The following is a 26266-nucleotide window of genomic DNA, read 5'->3' as shown; positions in this document are numbered from 1 at the left end:
TGCCTGGGAAGATCATGGAACAGATCCCCCTAGAAGCTATGCTAAGGCAAATAGAGGACAGGAAGGTGATTAGAGACAGCCGTCATGGCTTTCCCAAGGGCAAGTCCTGCCTGACCAGCCTAGTGGCCTTCTATGATGGAGTGATTACATCAGTGGAGAAGGAAAGAGAAACAGATGTCACCTTGCTGGACTTCTGTAAGGCATTTGACATAGTCCTCCACAACATCCTCCTTTCTAAATTGGACAGGTATGGATTTTATGGGTGAACTGTTCAGTGGATGAGGAATTGGTTGGATGGTCACATCCAGACAGTAGTGGTCAATGGCTCAATGTCTGAATGAAGATCAATAATGAGTGGTGTCCCTCAGGGGTCTGTATTAGGACCAGTGCTGTTTAATATGTTCATCAATGACAAAGACAGCGTGACTGAGTGCACCATCATCAAGTTTGCAAAGGACACCAAGCTGAGTGAGGGTGAGACACCTGAGAGATGGGATGCCATCCAGAGGGACCTGGATAAGCTTGAGAAGTGGGCCCATGCTAACCTCAAGAGACCAAGTGCAAGGGTCCCCAGTATCAATACAGGCTGGGGGATGAGGGGATTATAAGCAGCCCTGCCAAAAAGCACTTGGGGGTACTGGTGGATGAAAAGCCAAACATGAGCCAACAATGTGCTTACAGTTCAGAAAGCCAACTGCATCCTGGGCTGCATCAAAGGAAACGTGGTCAGCAGGTTTAGGGAAGTAATTCTGCCCCTCTACTCTGCTCTGGTGAGACCCCACCTGGAGTACTGCGTCCAGCTCTGGAGCCCTCAGCACACGAAAGACATGGACCTGTTGGAGCGAGTCCAGAGGAGGGCCACAAAAATGATCAAAGGGCTGGAGCACCTCTCCTGTGAAGAAAGGCTGAGAGGGTTGAGGTTGTTTAGTGTGGAGAAAAGGGAGACCCTATTGCAGCCTTTCAGTACCTAAAGGGGGCTTATAAGAAAGATGGGGACAGACGTTTTGATAGGGTCTATACAGATAGGACAAGGGGTAACGGTTTTAAACTAAAAAAGGGAATATTCAGACTAGATATAAGGAAGAAATTTTTTACAATGAGGGTGGAGAAACACTGGAAGTGGTTTCCCAGAGAGGTGGTAGATGCACCATCCTTGGAAACATTCAAGGTCAGGCTGGATGGAGCTCTGAGCAATCTGATCTAGTTGAAGATGTCCCTGCTCCTTGCAGCGGGGGGTTGGACTCAACCTTCTTGAAAGGCCCCTTCAAACCCAAACCATTTTATGATTCTGTGATTCTACAATTCAAATTGCAGATGGGAACTGGGCATTGTTTTGGACAGTGCTAGTTGGCACAGGATCCCACCATGCCAGGCTTGCTCTAACCAACTGATAACACAGGTGATACAGTCCCAGTGTCTGACAGCAGTCCCTGGCACAGTTTTATTTTCTCATATACAAGCAGCCATAGCATCTGACATTCTTGTGGTTTTGGCAATGAGAACTGCAAAACTGGAGAATAGTAGTCCATTGAAGAGTTAAGAATTACTCATCCTTACATTTCAACCACCAGTGATATTTGTTCTCTACAGAGCAGGGAATTAAATCCAGACCTGCTGGAGTCACAGGTCAGTACTCTCTTCATTAGACTATCTTCTCCCCTAATGATTATGCTGTAAAATCAAATCTTACTGCATTTGACATTGTAGCTCCAAAAGAGATGCTGTTCTGCCTCACCTAGTATTGCCCTTCAGTCCAACTCCGATTAACTGAAAATCAGTGATGAAGTAACAGGCAGTAGAAAACATAACTGAGTTACCAGCTAAGAAATAAAAGGAAGAAGAAAATGAAGAAGAAAATTTTTTCAGTGTTTATTGAGAAAAGAGAGGTGAGAATTCCTCAGCATGTTTTCTATAATGTCTTATTTTGAATAATGTTATACAGTATATTACTGTGAATTCTGATGGTGCTTTACAACCCTGGTATGTGAAAACTTTGCACCTATTAAATAACTAGGAAGAGCTGTCAGTACAAGCAAAGATTATGTACTGAACAGTGCAGTAGATACTCAGATTAGGGAAAAGTACACAAGGCCTGTTGTGGGAATAAGGTAAAATATATTAATGAAAAAAATTAAAGAAGATATTTGAAACTAGGAAGAGACAGTTTTTGGTAGGCAATCAAAAGCATCCAACTGCGGACATATTTTAGGTGAAGGCAAGTGGTGACATATTCCAAGGACGTTAAACAAGTAGGGGGAGGGGGGAAAATCTAAGGATATACCCTTCTGAGAAAAACACAAAACTACAGGACAATGAATAAGGACAGCATAGGATATAGTAAGAAAGCAAGGATCAAGTTAAACCAATCAGGTGCGGCCAGACACATCTGTGCCTTCTGTCACCTCCTTTTACAGTCAGCAAAGAAAAATGGGCATTTCTAGAGTCGTAGGAAAGCAGATATCCCAAACAGGTCAGATGAGCTGCTCTTTAACTTCCTCTGTTTCTCTTCATTGATTATTGGGGTAGAGGAGAGTGTATCTTAGAGCTGCCGTCTGACAAGATGAATCCAATGTCACCTTTTCTAGAAGAGATGATGTTAAGAATCAAGGTGAGAAGAAAGGACTTTACCTATGATCTTCTGAATTGACACAAAACTGGTGTGTTAAAACAGTCAGAAAAGATCTAATGACCTCCTAGTTGTAAAAGGGAAATCAAAGGCACAACTGTATTATTTCAGCTTAACTGATTGCCTTCCTTGGGCCCACGTGCTTCCTGCACATGTGGATACGATGCAAAAGGTCTCATGGCTGTAAGCAGAGAGTGAGGGCTTTCATTTCAGTTTTGAAGAGACATGATTTAGGAGACTGATTTGTCTGAAAGAATAGTGAGAAAGATGAAGGCCTGAGAAGTTAAGTTTGGAAATGATCTGTGAAATATACTAGCTGAAAGAAGACAGCAAATAATATAAAGAAAATCATGAGTATAAAAGGGCTCTGACAACAAAACCCTATTCTTTCCACTATCTAGAGGACGCTGAAAAGACGTCCAGAAATATCAAAGAAGAAAGAGGAGAACAAAGAAGCACATATGTGAAAAGGAAAAGAAAGCAGAGGAGCAAAATGACTAGGCATATTAAAACAGCAAAAATATGAAAAAAAGAAAAACTGTATTTTAGGACTAAACAACACAAAGCATGAAGAATTGAAGTATTTCTTCTGTCACTCATGCTTGTTGATGTCCTTCTGTTCTATATAGAATAAATAAATGGTTATTGTTCTAGGGAATGGAAAACGGTAACAGCAAATACAGCAACACTGAGCTTGTTGTAAATCATGATGTTGATTCTTTGCAATCTTTCTTTCATTATTTTGTGACCCTGATGAATTTCTGTCCCTAGTCCAAAGGCAAACACAACCTTTTGACATGTAACAAAGCCAACCATCATTTAATATGTTTAAATAATGCCTATCATTGGCTCGTTGGCTGAAGGAAATGTACACAGCACATCAATGGAAAATTAAGAAGAGCAGAAAACAAATTTAGCAGCATATAAACAGTAGAGTTTCAAGGCAAATATATGATGATTATGCGATGTCGCCCAGGGAATACAAGACAATAATTCTTGATCCTTAAAGGAATTCAAATGCAAATCTGCTATCAGAACCATTTGTGAGGAAAAAGCTGAGTGATCACAGTTGTCCCATGAGGACAAAAATAATGAACTGTAGATCTCATGAAATCACCAGAAGAGATCAAATAGACATATAGATCGGGCTACCTGAATGTTTAATGGGTTGTTGGATCTTCATCAAATGTGACCCCCTTGTTTCTGATAATAAAAAGAAAGGTTAAATAATATCCACTTCAAGAAAAGAACTTTTAATCCTTTTCTGAAAGGTCATATGCGAATGTGAACCCTTCCTATTTTAAAATGTATGTCCCAATCTTTGCATTCATTATGCCGAATTTCAGAGCAGCAGCAAGAAGAGTGGGGGGAGTGCAAAGAGTTTTAAATCAGTGATTGCATTGAGGAATTAAACCTATAATTATTCAGGGGGAAGAGGGGATAATACTCCTGTGTAAATGGACATTTGGTTTGTGAATCTGGTGAAACATCAATCAAAACCATTTTAGAATGCAAATATATGAAGACGTTAGCTTCTGCAGAACTGGCAGCAGAAAAGAAATATCTTATTTACTACTAAACAGAACAGATCTGACACAATGATCATTAAGCCAGTAAATATGGACATAAATAATGTCTTTTTAGTTACTTTTCAGAGTTCTTGCCTTGAATAGGAACCTGTTTCCCTACCAGCTTTTCATGCCAGTGGCTGAGACACGTAAACAGTAAGGTGAACTTGCGTGCAATCCCTAGCAGAGTTGGAAACATGTAGCACCAGGTTCAATGCTCAGGTTTAACAACCATTTAAGATAAAGCAAGCAGGATCTGTACATAAACTGGCATTGCACCTACCTTTATGCAACAGTACAAAATAAATTATCTTCCCAAAACATAAAAAGAAACATTTTTTCATAGAGCACAGTGCCTTCTACTTATTTTTACAACCCTCCATCAAAACAGATGTGTTGCTTAAAATCAAGTCATCTATAGAATATGTGACAATTCACTATTTGTAATCACATTATTTATTGGGGAGACAGCATCTTCAGTGGATATACTAGATAGTTTAAAAAGGCCTTGTGTTGATATACAATCAGAGACAAAAAGCACAATGCTTTGAAAAATATGAGAAGTATTCTTTTTATTTGAATACTGGCAATGAAATAGATAACTTGGAGTTATCTTAGCAGTTCTCTCATCCTGAAATTACACTCTTTGGTGTATTTTACACTATTCCATCAGGTGCTGTAAATACCCATTTGCTTAACTACAGTGTCAGTCAGAGAGCCCCAAATGGGCAATAAACACTACATTTTTCTCTGGGAACATCTATCACACGGGACAGCAGTACGAGGGCAACTCTTATATTTTTATTCAAGGGAGTTCATTAAAATATTTTATGAATACATCTAAGAAAACTGGGCTATAGATTTGATTCAATAAATACAGAAAATCTGTATTTTAGAAAAACCTGCCTTGTAAGGTTTAGGAAATGAAAATAAAGGCTTTACATCAAAACACACTGGTTACTTTTGGTATCCTTTTAATCTCATCTGGCACAGAGGTGGGGAACTCTGTTGTAGATATTTGAAGGAAGCATGGCTGGGTATTAAGCTACACTTGCATTACTTCGTTCATTACATCATCATGCGTTTCTATTGCCTACCACAACTGAGGATCTTTTAAGGAACAAAAAGTATTTGGGTGCAACACTGCACATGCAGTAAGAAAACCAATAGCCACAGAACCAAAGATAGTGCTTTATGCACTGTGTTGATTATGATTGGCACGCAAGCTCTAATTTGAAGAGTAATGGATGCACATTATCCCAGCTACTGTCACCTTGGAGTCTGATTACCGTAAGCAGATGCCGTCTGGGAGATGGATGAATTATAATATCTTCTAATTAATATTACTCTAATGTGAATAACTGGTCATCTCCAATGCTTTGGAAACATGCATTTTCAATTAACTGCTCACTTTGTTACATGGACAGTGGAATGACTATTTGTTTTCCAGTCACCTTATGGTAAGGCATCCTTTTTTGTAAAAAGGCTTTTCATCAGCTTTAAATGACAGCTCTCCTCACGCTTTCGAGCATCTTGTTCTTTTGGGCAACAGCTCTGAATTTCTTTGAATGAGAAGACTTCCAAAGGTTTGCAGCCAGAGAGCCGGCATGCCAGAAACCTTCCGTCACAGGAGGTGGCTGGTGTGTCAAGAGATCACAGGTCTCTGCTAAGCCCTGCCCCTGATCGGCTGACCTGTAGACCCTTGTGAATAGACACAAGATGATATGAATTAGTGGTTCATATGTTCCTCTATACTTATGGCAGGGCTGCAGCAGGAAGATCTGCTGTTTGAGGATAGGGAGCTGTAACCAGCTACTTGACTTGACTTGCCTCCTCTTCTTTTCCCAGCCAAAAGGATCTTGGCAGGGGAGAAACTCTCATTCCATGCATGCAGGGCAGCTGGTGGCAGGGAACTTGAAAGAGCTGAAACACAGTGCTGATCACAGCGGCCAGTAAAAACCGGCTTGTTATCTTTACTTGGATGTGATAAGAGCTCCAAGACAGATGCTAAGAAATGCTTTCATTTCAGTTCAGATGTGGTTTCCTTGCGTTTCAGACCATTTTTTGATGAAAATATTTCATTTCATGAGGAATTTCTATCATATTATGGATTAATGTAAAATACATACAAAATGCAACGGGTTCCATGGCTTTGGAAAGAAGGGCTGCTTTACTAGAAGATGCTTCAAACAGTGGGAATATAAAAATCTTCATAAGTAGTCCATTAAAAGGATGAGAAAATGAACATGCCCAGCCTCAAGTGACCATTTTATCCCCTTCAGCTTTACTTTTTCAAGTTGCACTTATCATAAATTTAAAAAAAAAAAAATAAAAATCTTGCTCTCTAGCTTTCTTTTCTTCCCTAATTTTGACTAAATATTTTTCTTGTTGCCCCGTCTGTAAATTTTGCATGGCACATAAAATTGTATTAGGGGCAATAATTTCTTACTGAGAAATAGGCAAAGACTAACACAGAACATAATTTTGTGCAAACATTATTAAAAATTACCAGTGATTTTCATTTTCCACAAAAATGACAGTATGACTTTTCAGGATCAAGTAACAAAAGATTGCCTGGGCCAAGAAGAAAAAAAAAGTATAAATCACAATGTTTTGTTCGCTCTCATCCTGGTTTGGCTTATTGTCATAGATGCAGAAGATTCAATGAGCACATCATGTATTTCTTGTGTTGCTAAGCCTGAGAACCTCCAAATACAGAAGAAAGTTTGAAAAAGCTTGATTTCATTTATCTTACATATTTTTCTGAATTTTTAAAAAAGTTTACCTTTGAAAATGCAACAATTTTCAAAGAGACTGTTGCTAAGTACAAGGAGTTCATTACAAAATCCATGAGGTTCCACCAATCATGAATGTAGTCCTGTAGTCCACCATCCCACATCTGTTTAATTTCACCCCAGATAAAACCTGTAAATAGAACATATTTCATTAAGCATGAATATTAAATAAAAAAGGCTGTGACTATTCTAGACACTTATCTCACAACAGATCAATTCTCCTTATATTAACTATAAAGGGAAGGTGGATGAGTGCTCTAAATTACACATCTAGTTAGGTGAAATTTTATCTTCCCATTAATGTTTCTGGAATTAATTTGTTAAGCAAAACCAAAAAAAAAAAATCATCTGCTGGTACAAGGGAAATTTCTTTGTCTTTCTTCAATCTCTTTTCCCATCATATCCTAATAAGTATAAAAAGGGTCTTAAAACCAGCCACCACTGCCAACTTTGTCCTTGGTATCTGCTGCAATATAATTCAAACTGGAAAATTCATGACTGCAGGAGTCAATCCAACATATTAATTTATTTCAGTTGGAACCCACACAATAAGGAAGAGAATTTCTATTGTTTTTGTTAATGCTGAACTAAAGTCTCCCTTTCCCATATCAATGAGTAGTGTCTCCAGCACAATATTTTTTGTTGATTCCTTCCTTTGGGACATGAAGGAATGGAAACTGTTTTCAGGTATGCAGAGCACACATTGCACTGGACACAAAGTGATACAAAAATATTCAATCCCAATAGGAAATTTTGCAAGTTGTCTGACATGACCTCAGTTTAACATCTCCAGAGACAACTGTATGGAGACGATTTAAGGCTATAAATGTTAAAACTTCTCTGAAGAAGATACTCCACATTATCGTATAACATGGTACGATAAAACGACATGGAACATTTAGATGTATATGTCATATTATTATCTACAGAGCTTTTTTGATAACAATACCAATAGAGCTTTTAATTTTTCATAGTTAATTATTTTCTTAAAGGACTTGCTTACTTTTGTGCTCATTAAAGTGACAAAATTCACCACAAAAGAGACCAGTCTCTCACATATAGATGTCAAAATACAGTTAATCCAACATGGCTTTTCTCCACCCGATTATCATGTTTCTTTAGAAAATGTTGAATAGATTTTGTGCAAGGGACTACAGAGTCTTGCATGACTCTAATCTGGGCTTAATTCACCTTGAACCTTCACATTTTGTCTCAATGGTCTTCTAGTTGACTGCATGGAAAACTCATGTCATCTCTCAAACATGATCCCTAAGAAGTAATTCTTGGTCTATTCTTTGTGCCAGGTACATTTTTGAGTTATTTGGAAGGCAGGGGGGAGATGGATGAGAGGAGTACAATTTCATTTTGTAGTGTTTTGGCTTGAGTCTTCCTGACTCCTGATGGCTTTCAAAATGAAAGGTTCCCTTCCTCACTGTCTTCTCCCCTCAAATCTCAGCCACATGTTCCCATCTTGTTTCTGTGTGTCATCATCAGAAAACATGAGCTTCAGGAGTATCTAAAACATCTGACTGGTCCAGCAACTTTGATTTTTGTAGAGTTCATTTTCAGCCATTCCACTGCCACTATTTCAACATTCTGCAGATCTGGGGGAACACATTCTGAGAAAAGACCATGGTGGGTGGGAACACGTAGACAGGAAAGTTGGATATGCCCATTTTAGTGTCTACAACAGCCTAGATAGGCTGATTGCAACTCTATCTTTAGGTTAGCAGGTAAAACTCATATACAAAATATAGCACTGTTAAGAAGCTAACATTTATTGTCAAGCTGCAATCAATTGTGATGAGTCACAGTGTGAAAACAGTTGAACATTATTGCACGGCAGGGTTCAATATCCACTAACAGGGTCCACTGTTGCTGCTAAATGCCCAAGAGCCATCACAAAGGGAACTCACCTTCACAGGGCTACTAGGCAGGCTCCTAAATGCCTGCCCATTTCAGCCTGTGAAATTAATTAACCACTTACTCTTCAAAGAGCTGGTCACTCCTGACACACAGTATGAACATGACGACAGCGGGTCTGGCTACCCCTTCCCTCCACAGTCCCCTCCAACCTTCAACACACCATTCATGTAACAGCAAATATCCCTGCTTGCTCTTCTGCTACCTTTTAGGCGCAACATGTTAAGCATCATCAGGTCATAAAAGCAGCTGTTTTGTGGGCTGCAATATACCCCACACTTTTCAGACACTGCTCTGAATCACCCCTGCTCCAACTGCAGAACGGCACATAAAAATAACCATTGTGTCGCAGGAGGGTGAGGAGACCTGGCTCCAGGCTGAGAGGAGATCCGGACCCAAAGGCTGTGTGATACGGATACAGCCCCTAAGCCTTAGTGTTAAGAGAACAGTTCCTCAATCTTCTTTTTTATTTAATAATACAGATGTAGCCCCAGGATCTTGACACTGGGAAGATGCTATGGCACAGAAAGCAAACAGCTGCACTGAAAAAAAATCCCCAAGTAAAAAGGCTTTATGGAAATCAATACACATTCATAGAATTAAGCAAACTCTTTTGTAATTCTTCACACTTAAGCATTCCCTTTAAAATACGCTTTAAAAGCAGAGCATAAATAGGTTGGGATGATTAATAAGATGAATGCTTAAGTGAGAGGCTGTAGGTTCATTAATGTCTTCTGCCAAGATATTCCATGATTCCCAACCAGCCAAAGACATGAACTGACACAAATGCAACAAGGCTGTTTTCTGTAAGACTGTTGCTCAGCATCATATGCTTTAATAGCACTGCCTAAAATATAATAGAATTATGTACAGATTGAAAAAGAAATGCTGACTAATGCTGCTGCATTTGATTTGTTTTGTGAGTGAAAAGCCATACTGTTCTTCCAAGCACTTCCTGGGATTCAGAAAATGAAATGTAAAGTTGACACTAACAGAGAAATACTGACCTATTATAGCACAGTGGAAGAAAGTACATGGCTATTATAAATTTGATCATTTTGAATTAGAAACATGACTAACCCAAACTACCAGTAATGCTGATGTTGTTTGGCAGCTGAAAGTTCTGAGTATACTTTGACATTGTAATGCTTGCGCTTCTAAATTTTTTTCTTAGTTCAAGACAACTTTTATGTTCATCCTGATGCAGGGCTTGTTCTTTTCAAGCAAATAATTATGGAAAAATGGAAATACCACATTTTTGTTGGCTGTACTGGAGATGTGATAGTTTGGTCTTTCTTGCCAGCCAAAGAATCTAAGTGCAAAATCCTTATATGAATACAGTTACTGAGATCTTATGGGACTCCAGAGATCTTGGAGGTAGGCTGACCGATGGATGTTACGTTTGTGACAGACACACATTCCATGCATGCACAATAGAGCTTCCCAGACATATCTTTTCGAAGGCAAATCTTTGAAGGTACAAAATCCTAAGGTTGATTGATTGCCAAAATCCACAATTCCAGGGCAATCTCACCATGAAATCTGAGATCAGAGTCTTTGGAGGTACCAGGTCTCTATGGCTAGGTATCCTGAGGGGTGCTCAATTACAGCAATGAATGCTGGAATAACTGGGATCTCTGGAGTTTTGTAAATCCTCCCAAGTATGCCTGAAGGATTATCCAAGAAAAGAGTGCTCTGAAATCCCAGAGCCTTTCTGCAAAGTGGAAGATTTCTCTAAACTACTGGAGCTATTCTGAGCAACCAACCTCAGGGATTCCAGCTGTGCAGTTTAGGATTAATTTACAGTCACATAGCCAGAGGTCTTGAAATCTTGTTGTAGATCATAACTTCATCTTTTTGCAAAAACGAAGGGCAGGAGAAGTCAGTCAGCTCTTATCTTCACAGATCTAATACAATACACCCATTTTGTTCTGTTACATCCATTGGAAGAATTGGGAAAAGGTTAGGAAAATTTATGTATAGTGTTAAAAAAAAAAAGAAAAAGACATCCAGAGATATCTTTTTCCCTTTTCTATTGTCCACTTCCCTTTTCTATTTAGAAGACTGGACACAACCTGACTTTATTGTGTAAGGAAACTTTTGGGCAATTCCAAAGTATGGCCTGATGTGATAGAAGAGGAGAAGACATGCAGTGACAAGCCTGTTCAACAGGTGCATTGTTACAGGTAGGAAAGAGATACAGAGTCCAGGAATTGTCTGTCTATTAATGTGACAAAGCAGCAATGTTATCACATGTGACACAGCTCACGTCAGAGCTACGTGTTTAGCAGCTCTGAAAGAAGACAAGAAAGAGGACATCTCAACAAAGCAGAGGGGACATCACCAACCTGCACACAGGTACTGGGGAAAAACTGCTAAGAGGAACCAATGAAATACAGGGGTAGGTCTAAAAGCAAGAGTCTTTAGACAGTCAGGTTGGAGACAAGTTCATTGCCCAAAGGTGTCTTTACCTCACTGTGAGGAAACAAGCATCTCCAAGGCAATAATCCTGTCATCTGCAGGTGGCTCGATCTTCCCATTGACTGAAAAGGGAGCCATGGAGGATTAGGCTGAATTAAAACACATTTCTAGCTTCCAGGTGCCTGCATGTAGTTGGAATAATTCCACCCAGAGCAGATTTCACTGTTTTAGCTGGATAATCTTTGCTATATTCTGGTTGTCTCTTTTCTCCAACTGTGTCCTTCTTATCTCTTCACGTCAGCTAGATTTCACACCTGCCTCTTATAACCTCACCTATCCATTCCCCATCAACCTGCTTTTATCATTTATTGCCACTTGAAAGGAAATTATCAACATTATGCAGCTCTTCCACCTCATTAATCAAAGACTTAAATTGAAAAGTTAAAGGTGAGACTTTCAAGCATTTGTTGCATTGTTTATAACTAGACACTGGAGCAGTTAAAGAAAAAAAACAGCATGGATGTTTTGAAACAGGCTGAGATGACAGAAATAAATTTCATTAAACAACCTGTGTTTTTAATGGGATCAAGTAAGACATAAATTCAGGGCAAGAATCCCACTGACCATGAGGCCCTAGGGATGACAGACATGATGGAGAGATTTTGTGTAGCACTGTGAAATAATATACATGCAAGCTGATCAATACAGCCATTTGACTGAAGTCCAGTTTGCCTGTTGCAAGAATGTAAGTAAACCAGATCAGATAAAATAAATTTGGAGGAAAAAAAAATGGAATCTGTGTGCTAGATATGTTTTCATTCTGAAGTAAACATTTATGAAAAAAATTATTTCTTCTAAATAAACCCTACATATTGTAAAAATAAATTTTATCCAAGCCAACAAAATGGATAGGAATTAAAATGTTTCTTACTGAAGAACAAAAGGCATTGAAATAAAAGAAGAACTTTCTTAGAAAAATACCATCTGTCATTATAATTATCTCATTATAAGGCTTTCAAAAATCCTTAAGAACTGAGTAATGGATACCACATACTACATATGATCAATCTATAGAATTTTGTATATGTAGATACATCAATACATATACACTGATAAGTGAAATTGTGGATATATACACTGACAGTGAAGTTGTGGATGCCCCAGCCCTGGAAGTGTTCAAGGCCAGGCTGGATGGGGCTTTGAGCAACCTGGTCTAGTGGGAGGTGTCCCTGCCCATGGCAGGGGGGGTGGAACTAGATGATCTTTAAGGTCCCTTCCAACCCAACCCATTCTATGATTCTACGATAAGACTTTTATTTTATATATTTAGCTATAGACCTAGATTTTGAAGCTGTATTTCCAGTCTTGAAATCTTTGGATGTTAGACACTAAAATGCCTTTTAAAAAATGTGGACATACCTTTCTGTTCATAAAGTGAGACTCGGTTTGCATACTTTGCACACTCTGTTTGCACCTTGCAACTTTAAGCGGTTGCTTAGAGTTGCAGCTCAATGCTCTTATGAATGTTCTCTGTCCCTTTGGATAAAGCCTTAGGTTAGACACAGTATCTTTTTCTGCATGCTGGCAGATAACTTTCAGATGGTAAAAATTCTGGATCTATCTTGATTGATCTCATTATCAATTCGCAGCTACCTAAACATGTGATTTTACTCCTAAGAACATGTTTCTTGTCCCCATGCAAAAGAAACCAACAAAAAACCCAAACCCCCTCCCCTACAAAATCCATTCAAAAGTGCATTAAGTCCTAAGGCAAAAAATCCTAGACATACCTTGCCTAAATTCCTTTCTTGTACTGAATCTTGAGCAACTACAAAAATCAAATACATTTTCCATCAACTGTAAAAATTCACAAAAATGTTATGCCATCTCCATGACACTGCTTTGTGTTGTTTATAAATATAATTATGGTTAAAGTCTCACAGTAAATAATGTCAAGATTTTTCAAAGAAAGATATGACAGGCAATATCCTGAACTATTTTTGGTTTTAATAAGATTTGTGGATCCCTAGCTAATTTTATCCTTACCTTTCCCACAAAAGGTTGGTTGCTCTGTGCTATTTTTGTTCCTTACCACTAAGTGATGGGAAGCAAGAGGTTCCTCAGGGTCAATCTCTGCATGCCAAGTTCAACAACAACCTTTTAGTATGTTTCCTGGAGAACGTATTTTCACTGGGCTGTGAAACCATTTAGCTGACAAACTCAACTTTGCTCTACTATGTGATCTAGAGTTTTTCACAGATACAAGAAGTGAGACAAGCTGCTAATGATCTAAAGCTTTCTGAGGCAACGGATAGTCACCTCAAGGAATTCAGTGAGCATTGATAAGACTTGAAATATCTCTTTTGTTTTACACCTGGGCTGATGAACTGATCTCTGATGAAGCTATATGAAAGTAAGAAGAAGAACAGAGAGGCATCCTGGCATAGTTCAGGGGCTCCCAATCTCTGGGGCACATTTTGTTACCAGAATACAGCTATTTTAAAGGAACATGCACAAAATCGAAACCATACCTTCTGCTTTCCCCTGGGGACAGTGAAATGGGTGTTTGGGAGAGGAACAACTGTGCACAGCGTCTGCGTCCTCTGTCAGGTCAGGCAAAGAGCTGGGAATGACATGGCCAGGGGCACCATTTATGTCCCAGCTCTCTTCCCAGGACTGTTATATTCAAGAAAACTAAGTCTGGGAATTGCTGGTTTAAATTATCTGTGCACACAACTCAACACTGAGAATACTTAATATCTAACCTCAGTTCACTCTTTGTCTTCACTTTCTTATCTGTACAATTGAATTTAATTCCTTCCCCCTCAGAAGCAGTGAGGATGAGTTTAGTAATGCCTCTGGAGTGCAGTGAAAAGGTAATGAACAATACAAGGATTATGGAGCATTTGAGCTTTTTGGATGAACTATACTCAAGCAGAGCTGAAAGCATTCAGTGCTGATTATGTACAAGCAGTGCATTTACTCTTGTGTTCAAGGAAAAGAGTAATTTCTAAGAAACAGTGATCAGCTGCAAATGAAACTGGTCTAGGCATGGTATTATGAAATATGGTGTTATATATATGTATTTCACCCACTATGGAATAGCAGGTGCAAATGTTTTGCACAATCACCATTGAACAGCTCCTCAAATATTTATGGCTTAGTTTCACCACCTAGTCCAATAGCATCAGATTGTTCAGTTGCTTGAGTACCCATGCAGTAAGGCATCCACAGAAGTGGGGCAGCTGTTCCCTTAACCTAGTATCTTTAGAAGGGACAGTAGCCAGTATCTTTAGACCACACACTTTCTTTCATAACTTGAATAGCAAGAAGTCTGACTTTCACAGTACTCCTATAAATGCCAAAAGCAAATACATGTAATTAGCAGTTAAATTCTTTTAAGCAGTCTTTTGAATTTCCTTTGCAAAATGTTCTGAAATGCAAATGAATTGTAGCTCATTAACATAGTCGAAGATTAAAGGAGATTTAACTTACTACGTGTATCTTAACATTACTGGCCCTTTTTCTTCTCTTTTTTTTTTGCCTCTGTAAAACAGAGTTTTGGTAATGAACAGGGATATAAAGCAAGCAAAAATGTTTAATGCCCTGTAGTGTATGTAAAAATAAATTGTAACCCTAGATTAACTGTTATGTTCAATATGAGTTGGCTAGTGGGGTTAATAACGTCCAAATTAATCAAAGATGCTCATCCATACCATTTCAGGTTCATGCACCCAAGCTCTCCATACTAGTGGACTGTCGGTGATGGTGTAGTTGTCATGATCTAGAGAAACATGAAAGATACTGTATTTTTGGAATACATCATGTGCTTAAAGAGAAGTGTCTAGCACCATTTTAGACGCCCTACGTCTCCAAGCTGGCCACCCCATGCATTGCTAAAAAAGATGCAGGTTTCCTGTAGGGTATTTATCATAGATACAACCTCTCGGTGAGTATATCAGACTTCAAAAATGGGACCAGGTGCCTCTTTGTAGGCACCTGAGTTGCTTTCTTTATGTTTACTTTGATTTAATCTACTAATTTGTAACAACCAAACTTGCTAAATGCCTGAGTTTGGAGAAAGGGGCTTTGGACAGGTACCTAAATATGGGGATAGAGTACAGAAATTCTACACTTTTCTGCTTTGAACTCTGCTCTACAATAATGTTGTAAGCAGAAATTTAGCCATCCAAAAGTATTGGTCCATTCCCTCAGGCAACTCTGCACAGGAGTCTATAAATCTCTTTAAAGAAAAAGTATATCCTCATTTACTGCTTGTAAATCTCTATTAAGCTCATCAGGTTTACATGATGAGTGGAGCATGCATAATTTTACTCATTATCCTTTAATCTCCATGACTTCATTGAAACTGTTTGTGGCATGTATTTATCAAAATTGATTTAATACACAAAACAGTTTCTTGCTTTCACAAAAATATTGTGGAGAGCGTAAGGAGCAAGGCTTATATCCTAACTATTGCCATAGAAAGACTTAATTTATAAAGCAATATGTATCCAATGTGTATAGCTCTGCCATCTAATATTCATTAAAGTGTTGTGTCTCCAAACACCTGCATGCTCCTTGCCTTTGCCAGCACTTACTACATTCTCTCAGTGTTGCTAGAATAATCATAGAATCACAGAATGGTTTGGGTTGGAAGGGACCTTAAAGATCATCTAGTTCCAACCCCCTGCCATGGGCAGGGACACCTCCCACCAGACCAGGCTGCTCAAAGCCCCATCCAGCCTGGCCTTGAACACTTCCAGGGATGGGGCATCCACAACTTCTCTGGGCAACCTGTTCCATTGCCTCACCACCCTCACAGTAAAGAATTTCTTCCTAATATCTAATCTAAATCTCCCCTCTTACAGTATAAAACCGTTATCCCTCTTCCTATTGGTCCACTCCCTGATAAAGGGTCCCTCCCCGTCTCTCCTGCAGGCCCCCTTTAGGTACTGGAAGGCTGCTATAAGGTCTCTCTGGAGCCTTCTCTTCTCCAGGCTGAACAACCCCAACTCCCTAAGAAATATAATTTTCAAGCGTGCGCAAGGCTTAGATTCACAAAGGGATACACGACCTGCAGGCAGAATAAATGAATGCGTAGCTTGCCTGTGAAACACAGAAAGGCCTTTACAGCATTGCTCAAAAGCTCTCAGAGTCCTGCACAGACCAGCTCAGCATCGTATGTGCAGCTCTAGGCGAGGCCCGAAGTGGATATTTAGGGATGTAGGAAATTGCTCATCCTCGTCTCTCCTACTAACAGGCATGTAAGGATTTGAACATCTCGATACCGAGGATCTAAACTTCATACTTGTGAGCCCAGTCCCATGAAGGGCTTTAGTCACTGAAATATTCTGCGATTCAATGTCTAAATTAAGTACACAGTACTGAAAGTAAAATTCACCATGCAAGAGACCTAAATTCCCATAAATTGCATTTTATGTTCACTTTGAGTCTCAAGCACCTAGCTGAAGTCCACAGCTTATGAATACTGAGTGCTAAGGCAGCCTGGACAAGAGGAACGGCAGGAACTGGAAAGAGGAATGAGTCTCAAACACTGTGTCTCACCAGCTCTTAGAAGCCTACCTTGGGGCTTCAGATAGATGTCTATGTAAGATGAGTTTTAGTGTCCAAAACATTTTCCTTTCTTGAAATGCTTAAAATATGCCTTCCAAGAGTAGTGTGAATGTTTAGCACTGCAGCTTTTTGGCTAAAATTTTTGCACAGGGAAGAGGAGACCTGCCTTTTCTCAGCCTGAACCTCTATTCCAGGAGAGTGCTAGGGCAGGAATAACGGTGTGGGGGTGACACATTCACCACTCCTGCTAAAAATTGGTGAAAGGGAAACTTAAGGAGAGAATTAAAGAAGACAAAACACCCAATAGGTGTCTTAAGCCCCCTTACTAAGGGCCCCTACCAGGAAGCAAAGGCATCAAAGCTAAGCTACGCATACACCACTGCAGGCCTTTTCCGTTTTCTTTATCCTCAAGCTATGTGATTGTAATGTTAAAATGTGAAACATCTGAATGCTAGAGGAGCAAGCAAATGGTACTCAACTGAAAGCAGGACTGATCCAAAGAGTAGCTCAGGATCCTGCCAAAACCTGTTTCCATCAGCAAAATATTCTGATTGCAAGAAAACATCTGATTGCACTGAATACTTGTCTATATATGATTATTTTATATTATCTTGTAAAAGCAGAGTCCTTGTTTGCAACTATAAGGCATTGCCAGGGGGAGGAAAGTTTTCCATAGCCAATAAAAGTGTATTTAAAATGAACATTCAGGCAGTAGTCATTAAGGAAGAGAACTCCCTTTATTTTTTGTACTCTTATTTAAACACTGTAAAATGCCATTAAAGATAGCAAAGCACTGTTCCTTCTAGCCTAAACTGTGTCTGATCCTGAATGCTTAGGGAAAGGATTTGAAGACAGGGTAAATTAAAAGCTTCCAGTTTTGCTAAGTGCAGGGATATCCTTGTCCAGTGATCACATCTCTGCCACTGTGACTTGGAGCCACTGATTATGGCTGTTTGGACACTGTGGATGGGATTCAGGAACCAAAGAACAGTCTGTAGCTCCATTTTAGATGGAAGACACATTTACAAGGGATTTTCAGATTTAGGATAGATTTTTACTAGAATAGCAAAATCATAGCATCATAGAATGGTTTGGGTTGGATGGGATCTTAAAGATCATCTAGTTCCAACCCCCCTGCTATGGGCAGGAACACCTTCCACTAGACCTACATATGGCTACTACATATGGCTAGCCATATTTACGGGAGGTCATGGCATCGTTGAAAACATTTTCCCAAAGAAAAAGTCTCCTGACTTTATCGTAATCAAGACAAGACATTTTTCTTTGACCTCAGTTTTGGAAATGGTGACACCATTCTAGATTAAATCTTAAGCACACAAAGACACACAACAGCCAACACCACCAAAGTATACAACGAATGAAAAAAATAAAATAAAATCATCTTCATAGAAAATGTTAATCTTAAATATTTAAAACCTGGTAAACCTACAAGTAACTGAGTAAAAGGTCCTGTTCAGGCATGAATCAGGCAGTCCTGACAAGAAGTGTCTCTCCTGATGTTTAAATAAAGAATTTCATTACTGGGTCCAGTTTTGGGATCCCCAACAAAAAAAGAGGTATTAACTGACTGAAGTGAACCTAGTGAAAGGCCATCAAGGTGACTAGGGGATGGACCACATGATGTACAAGAAGACGCTGAGGGAGCTGGGTTTGTTCAGCCTAGAGAAGAGGACACTAATGGGGGAATATTACTACTGTCATCCACTAACGAAATTTCTGCTTATGAATAGCTGGAGCCAGACTTGTCCTAGAGGTGTGCATTGGAAGGACAAGAGGTAGTGGTTGCACGTTGTGCCATGGGATATTACAGCTTATACCAGGAAAAAAGCTCACCAGTGGTGAGACACATGCACAGGTTGCTGGGAAAGGTGGTGGAATATCCATCCCTGGAGAAATTCAAGATTTGACTGGACAAGGAACTGAGCAATCTGAGCTATCTTTGTAGTTAGCCTATGTTGAACAGCAGTTTGGACTAAATGGCCTTGAGTGGTCATTATGTGCATCATTCTTCTTTCTTACTGAAGTTGTGTTCCAGCTTTGTCTGGGATTATATTCCTCTTCTGCACTTTATTTGTCACTACTGCTTATGTACTGTTTCATCTTGCTGTCCTTATTTTCCTGAAACATCAATTTGTACTAACTGTTTAATTTTTTACACAACGCTTTCTTGACCAATTTTAGAAGATGATGCACAGTGTACTTGCCACCTCTATGATCACTTCATCTGAAGCGTGTTTCTGTGCCATCGGTTTGGATGTACATTGTGCTAAATACTGCCAAGACTGTACACTCCCGTACATTCCACCAGCAGTTTGCTGACCACAAATGTTTGCAGTTTGCCCAGTTCCCAAACATCCACATTCTCTATAGATTCACATACTCCAACAGTATAAACCACTGACAGAAAGGATGGGGAACGGATTGCTAAAGAGATCCAGTAAGGCTGCATTCCTGCTCCAGGCACTATTCTGAACAACATAATTGCGATGAACATTTAAAGATGTCCATAATAGAGCAAAAAACTCATCAAAACAAATTTGCCTATAAAATGTTCTTTTTGCTGCAGCCACCCCGAATAACTGGCAGGGAACTTTTTAACCACATCTACTAAGCATCAAGTTTGTCTGGTTGTTGGCTTTCTCTTATGAATTTTGCAGCATTCCCTAGTGAGCAAAATGCCCACTGCGAGGACATTTAGGATGGTCACTGTTACGTTTGAAGCTAGGGTTTAGAGCAGAACAGATATGGCAAGTCTACAGGGATCAATATGACCCTTACGTGAGCTGCTGCAAGGTACACAGAGGGTAAAACTGTGTCTTATTTTCCCTTTGCATTACTGTTATTATGCCCAGAGGCCATTTAGCAACTGGATGGGGAATTTGATGATGGAAAATATTGTTCTTCCTTATTTTTATTGATAAGATGGGGTTCTTATTTTTCTTGTCCTTTTCTTTTTCAGTGGCGATGAATTCTCAAGTATAGGAAACAGGCTCATGCTTCCGTAATGTGAAGTATCTGGCATGCTTGGGAGATCTGAATCAACAACTAATAATATGAAAGAAAAAATAATTTTCCTTACTAGCAAAAGATTGTTTCTCATTTGTTTAAATGCAAGGACAGGACATTCTGACTCTTACCAAGAGATTTTTCCACAACTGCTTCTTAAAGCTATAACATTAGCCTTGTTATACTGACTTACTGTTCCACGGATAATCACCACATACTGTAACACCACTTGTATAATCATTTAATCATGTAAAAGACAAAATTAATGCAGAACTTTCCCTAAGAGACTTTTTAAATGTAAAATCGATAGTCTCCATGGAAATGTAGCCCAATACAGGTTTCTCCTCTGAGCCTCCTACTCTAGTGACACTTTTAATATGTGCTAATTATGCATGTTCATCCTTCTATCACATAGTAGTAGGTAAATGTTATTTACTGTTTGATTGTTGGAGAGCTTAGATCATTATGGACAATATTGAAACTTCCTAAATTCTACGGAATATACTTATCCTGAAATTCATGTTGATGAGAAACCTGGAAAGTAGAGCTCCTCTTCCTCTCTTCATTTTAAGGGAGGTAGCTATTAAAATGCAAATTACATGCAGAGCTATTTGAATTAAGAGAAAGACAAACACAGAATTCTATTATTTAAAATGTTAATAGTTTGGACATGCTGCAGCTGCTCCAGGATAACCTTTGCTTTGGGAAAAGGTTTTATTTGGTCATGTTTTGTGTCAGACTTCAACATTTTTCATCTACATCCAGAAAAATGCAAAGATATATCTATGTACCCCGGATTCAGGCTCCCTTGTGTAACTCAAGAGTGTTGCATTTACTCTTTTTAAGAATACTGCATAACTGTATAGTTTGAAGAGATGAGGTGACAGACTAAATTGTGGCCTGGAAACGAACCTTAGCTTATTGATAAGGACTTAATAAAACTATATATTTTATTAAAAGATGACTAGACTACAGTTTGCATGTATGTGAATATGTAAACAGCTGGGATTCATTCCTTAAAAAAAAAAAAAAAAAAAGATGAAATAGACATGTTCATCACATGCTGTGAGCTGAAGTGTCCTATGGAGATGTCTCCTTCAATGATAGAGGGAACTTAGGTACCTCATGAATTGCCTGAGATTATGATGGGTGAATCTGAGGCCTTATTATTTGGGTGGGCTAAGGCACTGCAGCAACCAAAGTCTGAAAGCTGAACCCAGCAAACGTGAAACCGGAACTACAGGAAGCCACTAGAGATCAGTGTGTAAAATACATTGGTTTAGATGCAAGAGATTTTGGAAGGCACAGTTTATCTGAACATTACAGTCCAGATTTAGCCACAAGCTATTTGACGACATGGTATCTGACTATTGATCTCTATTCATTCTCATGAATATTTGTTTAAGCAAGCAGTTCCCTTGACTTGACCTGTACTGCTCACAGAGGAAGGCCTTATTCAGCACAGGCAGTACTGGCATGATCTGACCACGTGAGTCGATCCTCCAAATATTAATGCTGCTTTTAGAAACGATAGTCATCTTGATAGTCATAATTCTCAGGGTTAATGGCTTCTTCAAACAAGTGCTTTGGTATGATGACTTACTTAAACCCTTTCCTAAGAAAACAATTGTGTCAGAGGTTGAGGGCAATGGAGGTTCTTCCTCTTCCCACTGCACGTTTTCTGGAGAAGATTTGGCCATCAAAATTTTAGAACTGCCTTTAACTGAAACCTTACCCTTCTCAGATTGTGCCTTTTTCTCTGTGCTCAAATTTCTTTCTTTAAAAAGATAGGTTAATGATAAAACCCGCTTTGGCATGTCAAGGTCCATGTGTCAGCTATGCATTTGTTCTTATTATCCTTCAGCCTCAGGACACTGGGAAAGCTGGATAGATACTGACAACCTGCTGTTTTGAAAGGCTGAACAGAAAAGCCACTAATCTCTCCTCTGGGCATGGGGCAGCGCAGAAGAACACCCTGCTCCTCACCAGCATTGTAGCATTTATTTCCAAGGAAGTAATGTATAAAACAATTGAGCTTTATATTGGTTTCTTATTTCTTGATGCTACAAAACTGAGGAAAATTACTGGAGGAAATTTTTTTTATATATTTAAATGTGAATCTCATCCACTGACATTAGTCTGACTTGTCTGTAGAAAGCCTAAGCAGCCTGCCAGATTGATTCATTCCTCCCCAATAACACTAGATATTGGCTTTTTTTTGAATGTTAGTAGCAATATTTACCCAGCAAAGGACAATACACCTCACAGTGAAGGCTGGTGGTGAGGACTGTGTTACGCTGTGCCATCATGGGATTATCTCAGACAGCAATTAATCTGTGGAAGGCAGGTCCTTCTCAGAGTTTCCCAACAAGTAAGTGTACACAGGGTTTTCAGTCATGCATGCTTGTTTGCTTAAGTGAAAGCCAGATGTAGCCCTGCCTCCTGCTTTCTGCAGGGCTCTACTGAGGAACATATAGAGGAAAAGACACTGACTCATTCTTCTCTGGAGTACCAGGCATTGCCAATTAGTGTATTAGAAATTCAACACAGCATTGTAAATTATATATGATCAATGATGTTATAAGCCTTGTCAGTTTGGTAGATCTAAAAAAAGCCAGCTGTTTGGGAAAAAGTTGCAAAAGTGTAGGAAAACAGCATCTTAATGGGACGCTCTGAGAGAGGCAACAGTATCAAAACACCACCAAAACATTTCAGAAAAGTTTGTGCATGAACTTTTCTATGTGATGGCAATTTAAATGAAGATATCAAGTTTAAATTCTTGCAGTGAAGGCTACTAAGTCCCTCCTTCCACAATTTCGTTTCAGTCCAGACCAAATATATTTGGCCTGCTCTGGTTCAATTTGTGCTGCTTCCTAAAATAAGAAACAGGGGAGACACCATGGCACACCAAGAGAGATACTATCTAGCAGGGGAGACATGCGAAGGTAAGGAGCACCTAGAATAGCCTAATCCGATAGGACTGGGCAACCACACAGGAAGACATTTAAGGCTGACATGGCCCACACAAAGTAGGCTTTCAATAATCCTGGACTTAAATTTTTATTTTAAACTACCAGGAAAGAGTGGGAGTCTTTCCCCTCATTTTAAAAATGCTAGGGGATTTCCTTATTCCCTCTGACATAAAATATTTTGTTTGAAGTTGAGTGACAAGTTCTCAAGGGTTTTGCACAGATAAAAATACTCTGCATGCGTATTTTAATGAAAATACTCACTTGAAAATGCTGGTCAGCACTATTTGCAATAGGTGGGTCTGTCATATTAGAAAGAAGCATACTTTAGGTAACTAAGGTTAGTGAGAACACTCTAGAAATGACATTGTGCCTCATTCTAATACATGAAAAATAATTATTGTAGCAAAGGGACCCTTTTTTAAAAGTAGACTAACAAAGAAAAAAAATGGACACGTAGAAGAACCAGAACAATTTCTGACCTGGAGGAAATAGATATTAAAAAGCATATCAATATGTATGTTTCAGGGCACTGCTTAATCACAGGAAGGAACCCCCGATATCTTTTTTTTTTATCCCATAATGTAATATATCAGGTGGTGCCACTGTGGATTTTTAAACTCTTCCCAAGTTGTCTACTACTCTTGCTAGGTATTGGAGAAGATGGACCGTTTGCCTGTTTTGGCAGGTCAAGAATTCATGAGAGAACTCTCTATTATATCTTCCTGCCTCAGGAAGGCTTGGCAAAACCACAGGGGTCAAAACATTTTTCACTATATTTTCTTTAGTAATACATTTACCCAGGACCCACGGTAATATCATCCACTCGACGACGGTTGGTTGTGGTCCCTGCATGTTCAAGTCTGACCTGTCAATGTGCTGAGAGGCAAGCAACAGCAGGAACAGAAAAGTCAAGTAGGATGCAGTATGGCAGATAAATTTGATAAATGGCTTTCTGATGAACAGCCCTAATGGGCTTTTGGGAGCTATCAGGTAGCACACAGAGAAGACCGGGAAAAGGAGTCCTATCACAACACATGTCAACATCTTCACAGCCCAGTGTCGCCTCCTCCACCCGGGGAACTCGTCGTACCAGCGGGATGCGAGCAGCTGCTGGCAGTTGGGCTGAGCAACAAACTAGAGAGAGAAGAAGAAAGGAAGACAGTTAGTTCCTTGTTACCTCTGTAAAGTTATTTCCATGCTTTGTATGTTACAACAAGTAACCTTTGGATAGAGATTAAAAAAAAAATTAAAATAAGCTGTGCACGCCTACTCATACTGATAATACCAGTAAGACAGGGCTGGGTCAGCCTGCCCTTCCTTCAATGCAAAAAGTATACTACAAAGCCATCAAAATTCACTTTTCACAGTAAAGCTTGACTTCCCTGTCGGTTGAGTACACAAAGAGTCAACAGACTGTAAAACACATGAACCTCAAACGCTGAAAAAAACAGTTGTACCTCAAACTGAAAAATAAGTTCACAAATACTTCCATTATTCAACCAGCAACATTAGTGGAGAATTCACAGAATGCAAGGTGGAAGTCACTATGAAAGTGAAAAGCAAGACTGAGATCTGTAAACAGCGAAACTGACTTCCATTGCCATGAACAAACTATTCTCAGTATGTTCCCTGCTAATTCTCTAAAAATCAGGCTTACATGCTTTTATACTGACAAAACTCCTACAGATACATTACATAATGCTTGCACAATACGAACTAAGCACCAGCATTCCCCGGTGCTTCACTAATCCTTGTCAGGATATATTCCTATCCTGTACAATGTTTTATGGTCTGTTTGTTCCCCATGATGTGATTTCAGATTTTAAAATATGATCCTTAAAATTAAATTTCACCAAAAAAATCCCCAAGCCCAGTAAATACTTAATATTTTTCAGACAGCTTTTCAAAGAAGCTTTATGTATATTCCATGGGTTTATGTCATTTTTATTTGATCGCTAGTTCCTATTTTCCCTAATGCTTTCTTTTATAAAGGGGACATAAAGTAGCTGCATGCTAGACTTGTCATGAGCTGTAGAACAGAAGCAACATATGCATCAAAGAGAGCCAGAGTTGTTGCATTTTGTTTAAAAATAGAAAGCAAAAAAAAAAAGAGAAGACTTATTTTCCTTATCTTACTGTGGTGGTTTGACCATGGCTAGATGGCAGGAGCCCACCAAGCTGCTCTATCACTCCCCCTCCTCAGATGGATGGGTTTCCCAGCCTCCTTTGGGTGCATCCACCTGCTCCAGTGTGGCGTCCCGCACAGGCTGCAGGTGGATATCTGCTCTACTGTGGACCTCCATGGGCTGCAGAGAGACAGCCTGCCTCACCATAGTCTTCACCACAGGCTGCAGGGGAAACTCTGGTCCGGAGCCTGGAGCACCTCCTCCCTCTCCTTCTTCACTGACCTTGGTGTGTGCAGAGTTTTTGCTCTCACATGTTCTCACATCTCTTTCTGTCTCCAATTGCTGTTGCACGTGTTTTCTTCCCCCTTCTTAAAAATGTCACTGATGGGCTTGGCCTTGGCCAGTGGTGGGTTCGTCTTGGAGTCAGCTGGCATTGGGAAGCTTCTAGCAGATTCTTACAGAAGCCACCCCTGCAGCCCCCCTACTACCAAAACCTTGCCGTGCAAACCCAGTAGAGTTACACACATGCATATACACATACACTGGATTAAATCATTAGCTGAAGACATAATAAAGCTATGCAGAATCTTCTTTATCTTATTAAATAATAAAATTGTTAATTTACATCAAATAATTTTATATTTGAATTCTAAACAAATGCACCTAGTTTGGGATTTTGCATTATTTTGATAATATAACCACAGGAGCCAAGTCCCTTTGGGGATGATTAATAGGTAACTTTTAAAACAGTTTCCGAAATCACTGGGATTACTATTTAGTTTGGAATGAAATGAGAGTCAGCATGCATCTCCTATATATGTCTGGATCTTGTCAGAAATGTTAACCTGAGCCAAACTCAGACCTAGTGTATGTTAATGAAAGGCCAGTGTCCTTAGCAGAGGCATATTCGTCTACCAGACACCACCACTGAAGCTGCCTCTGACTGTTGTGAAAGACAAGAAAATTTACTCATACCTTGAAAATAGCCTTAAAGAAGAGTAACAGAGTGTTCTTTTCCATTAGGAAAAATGCATACTCAGGGTTTCAGGGTGGTTGTTTCAAGATACAAATGTCTGGAATGACCCTGCGTGGAGTCAGAGCAGATGGTTTCTGAGTTATGTTTTTGCCAAGTTTTTAACAGGGGTCTACCTACAAAATTTTACCCCTCAGTTTCCTTGGCTAGGTACAGATTAGTGCGTTGCTTGACTAGTGAAAAAGTATGACTTGTGGA

At 39.4% G+C, this 26266-nt stretch overlaps 1 protein-coding gene across 2 annotated transcripts in view; it reads right to left on the bottom strand.

Moving 5' to 3' along the window:
- The window catches only part of TRPC4 (transient receptor potential cation channel subfamily C member 4), a 161957-nt gene that overhangs the window by 21298 nt on the left and 114393 nt on the right, over positions 1–26266 (bottom strand). Inside the window, exons 4-5 of one of the 2 annotated variants that reach the window (XM_074566973.1) lie at positions 23707–24043; positions 6980–7119 (exon numbers count right to left, since the gene is read on the bottom strand). In XM_074566973.1, the coding sequence (XP_074423074.1) occupies positions 6980–7119; positions 23707–24043 (477 nt within the window). Of the gene's footprint in view, positions 1–6979; positions 7120–23706; positions 24044–26266 lie in introns of those variants that run through there. The other variant, XM_074566978.1, reaches the window with a different exon arrangement.

This window comes from Larus michahellis, chromosome 1 (genome assembly GCF_964199755.1).
Source record: "Larus michahellis chromosome 1, bLarMic1.1, whole genome shotgun sequence".
Taxonomy (NCBI): Eukaryota; Metazoa; Chordata; class Aves; order Charadriiformes; family Laridae; genus Larus; species Larus michahellis.
Note: the sequence above shows the minus strand (reverse complement) of the source record. Positions and strands in the feature narration are given on the sequence as shown.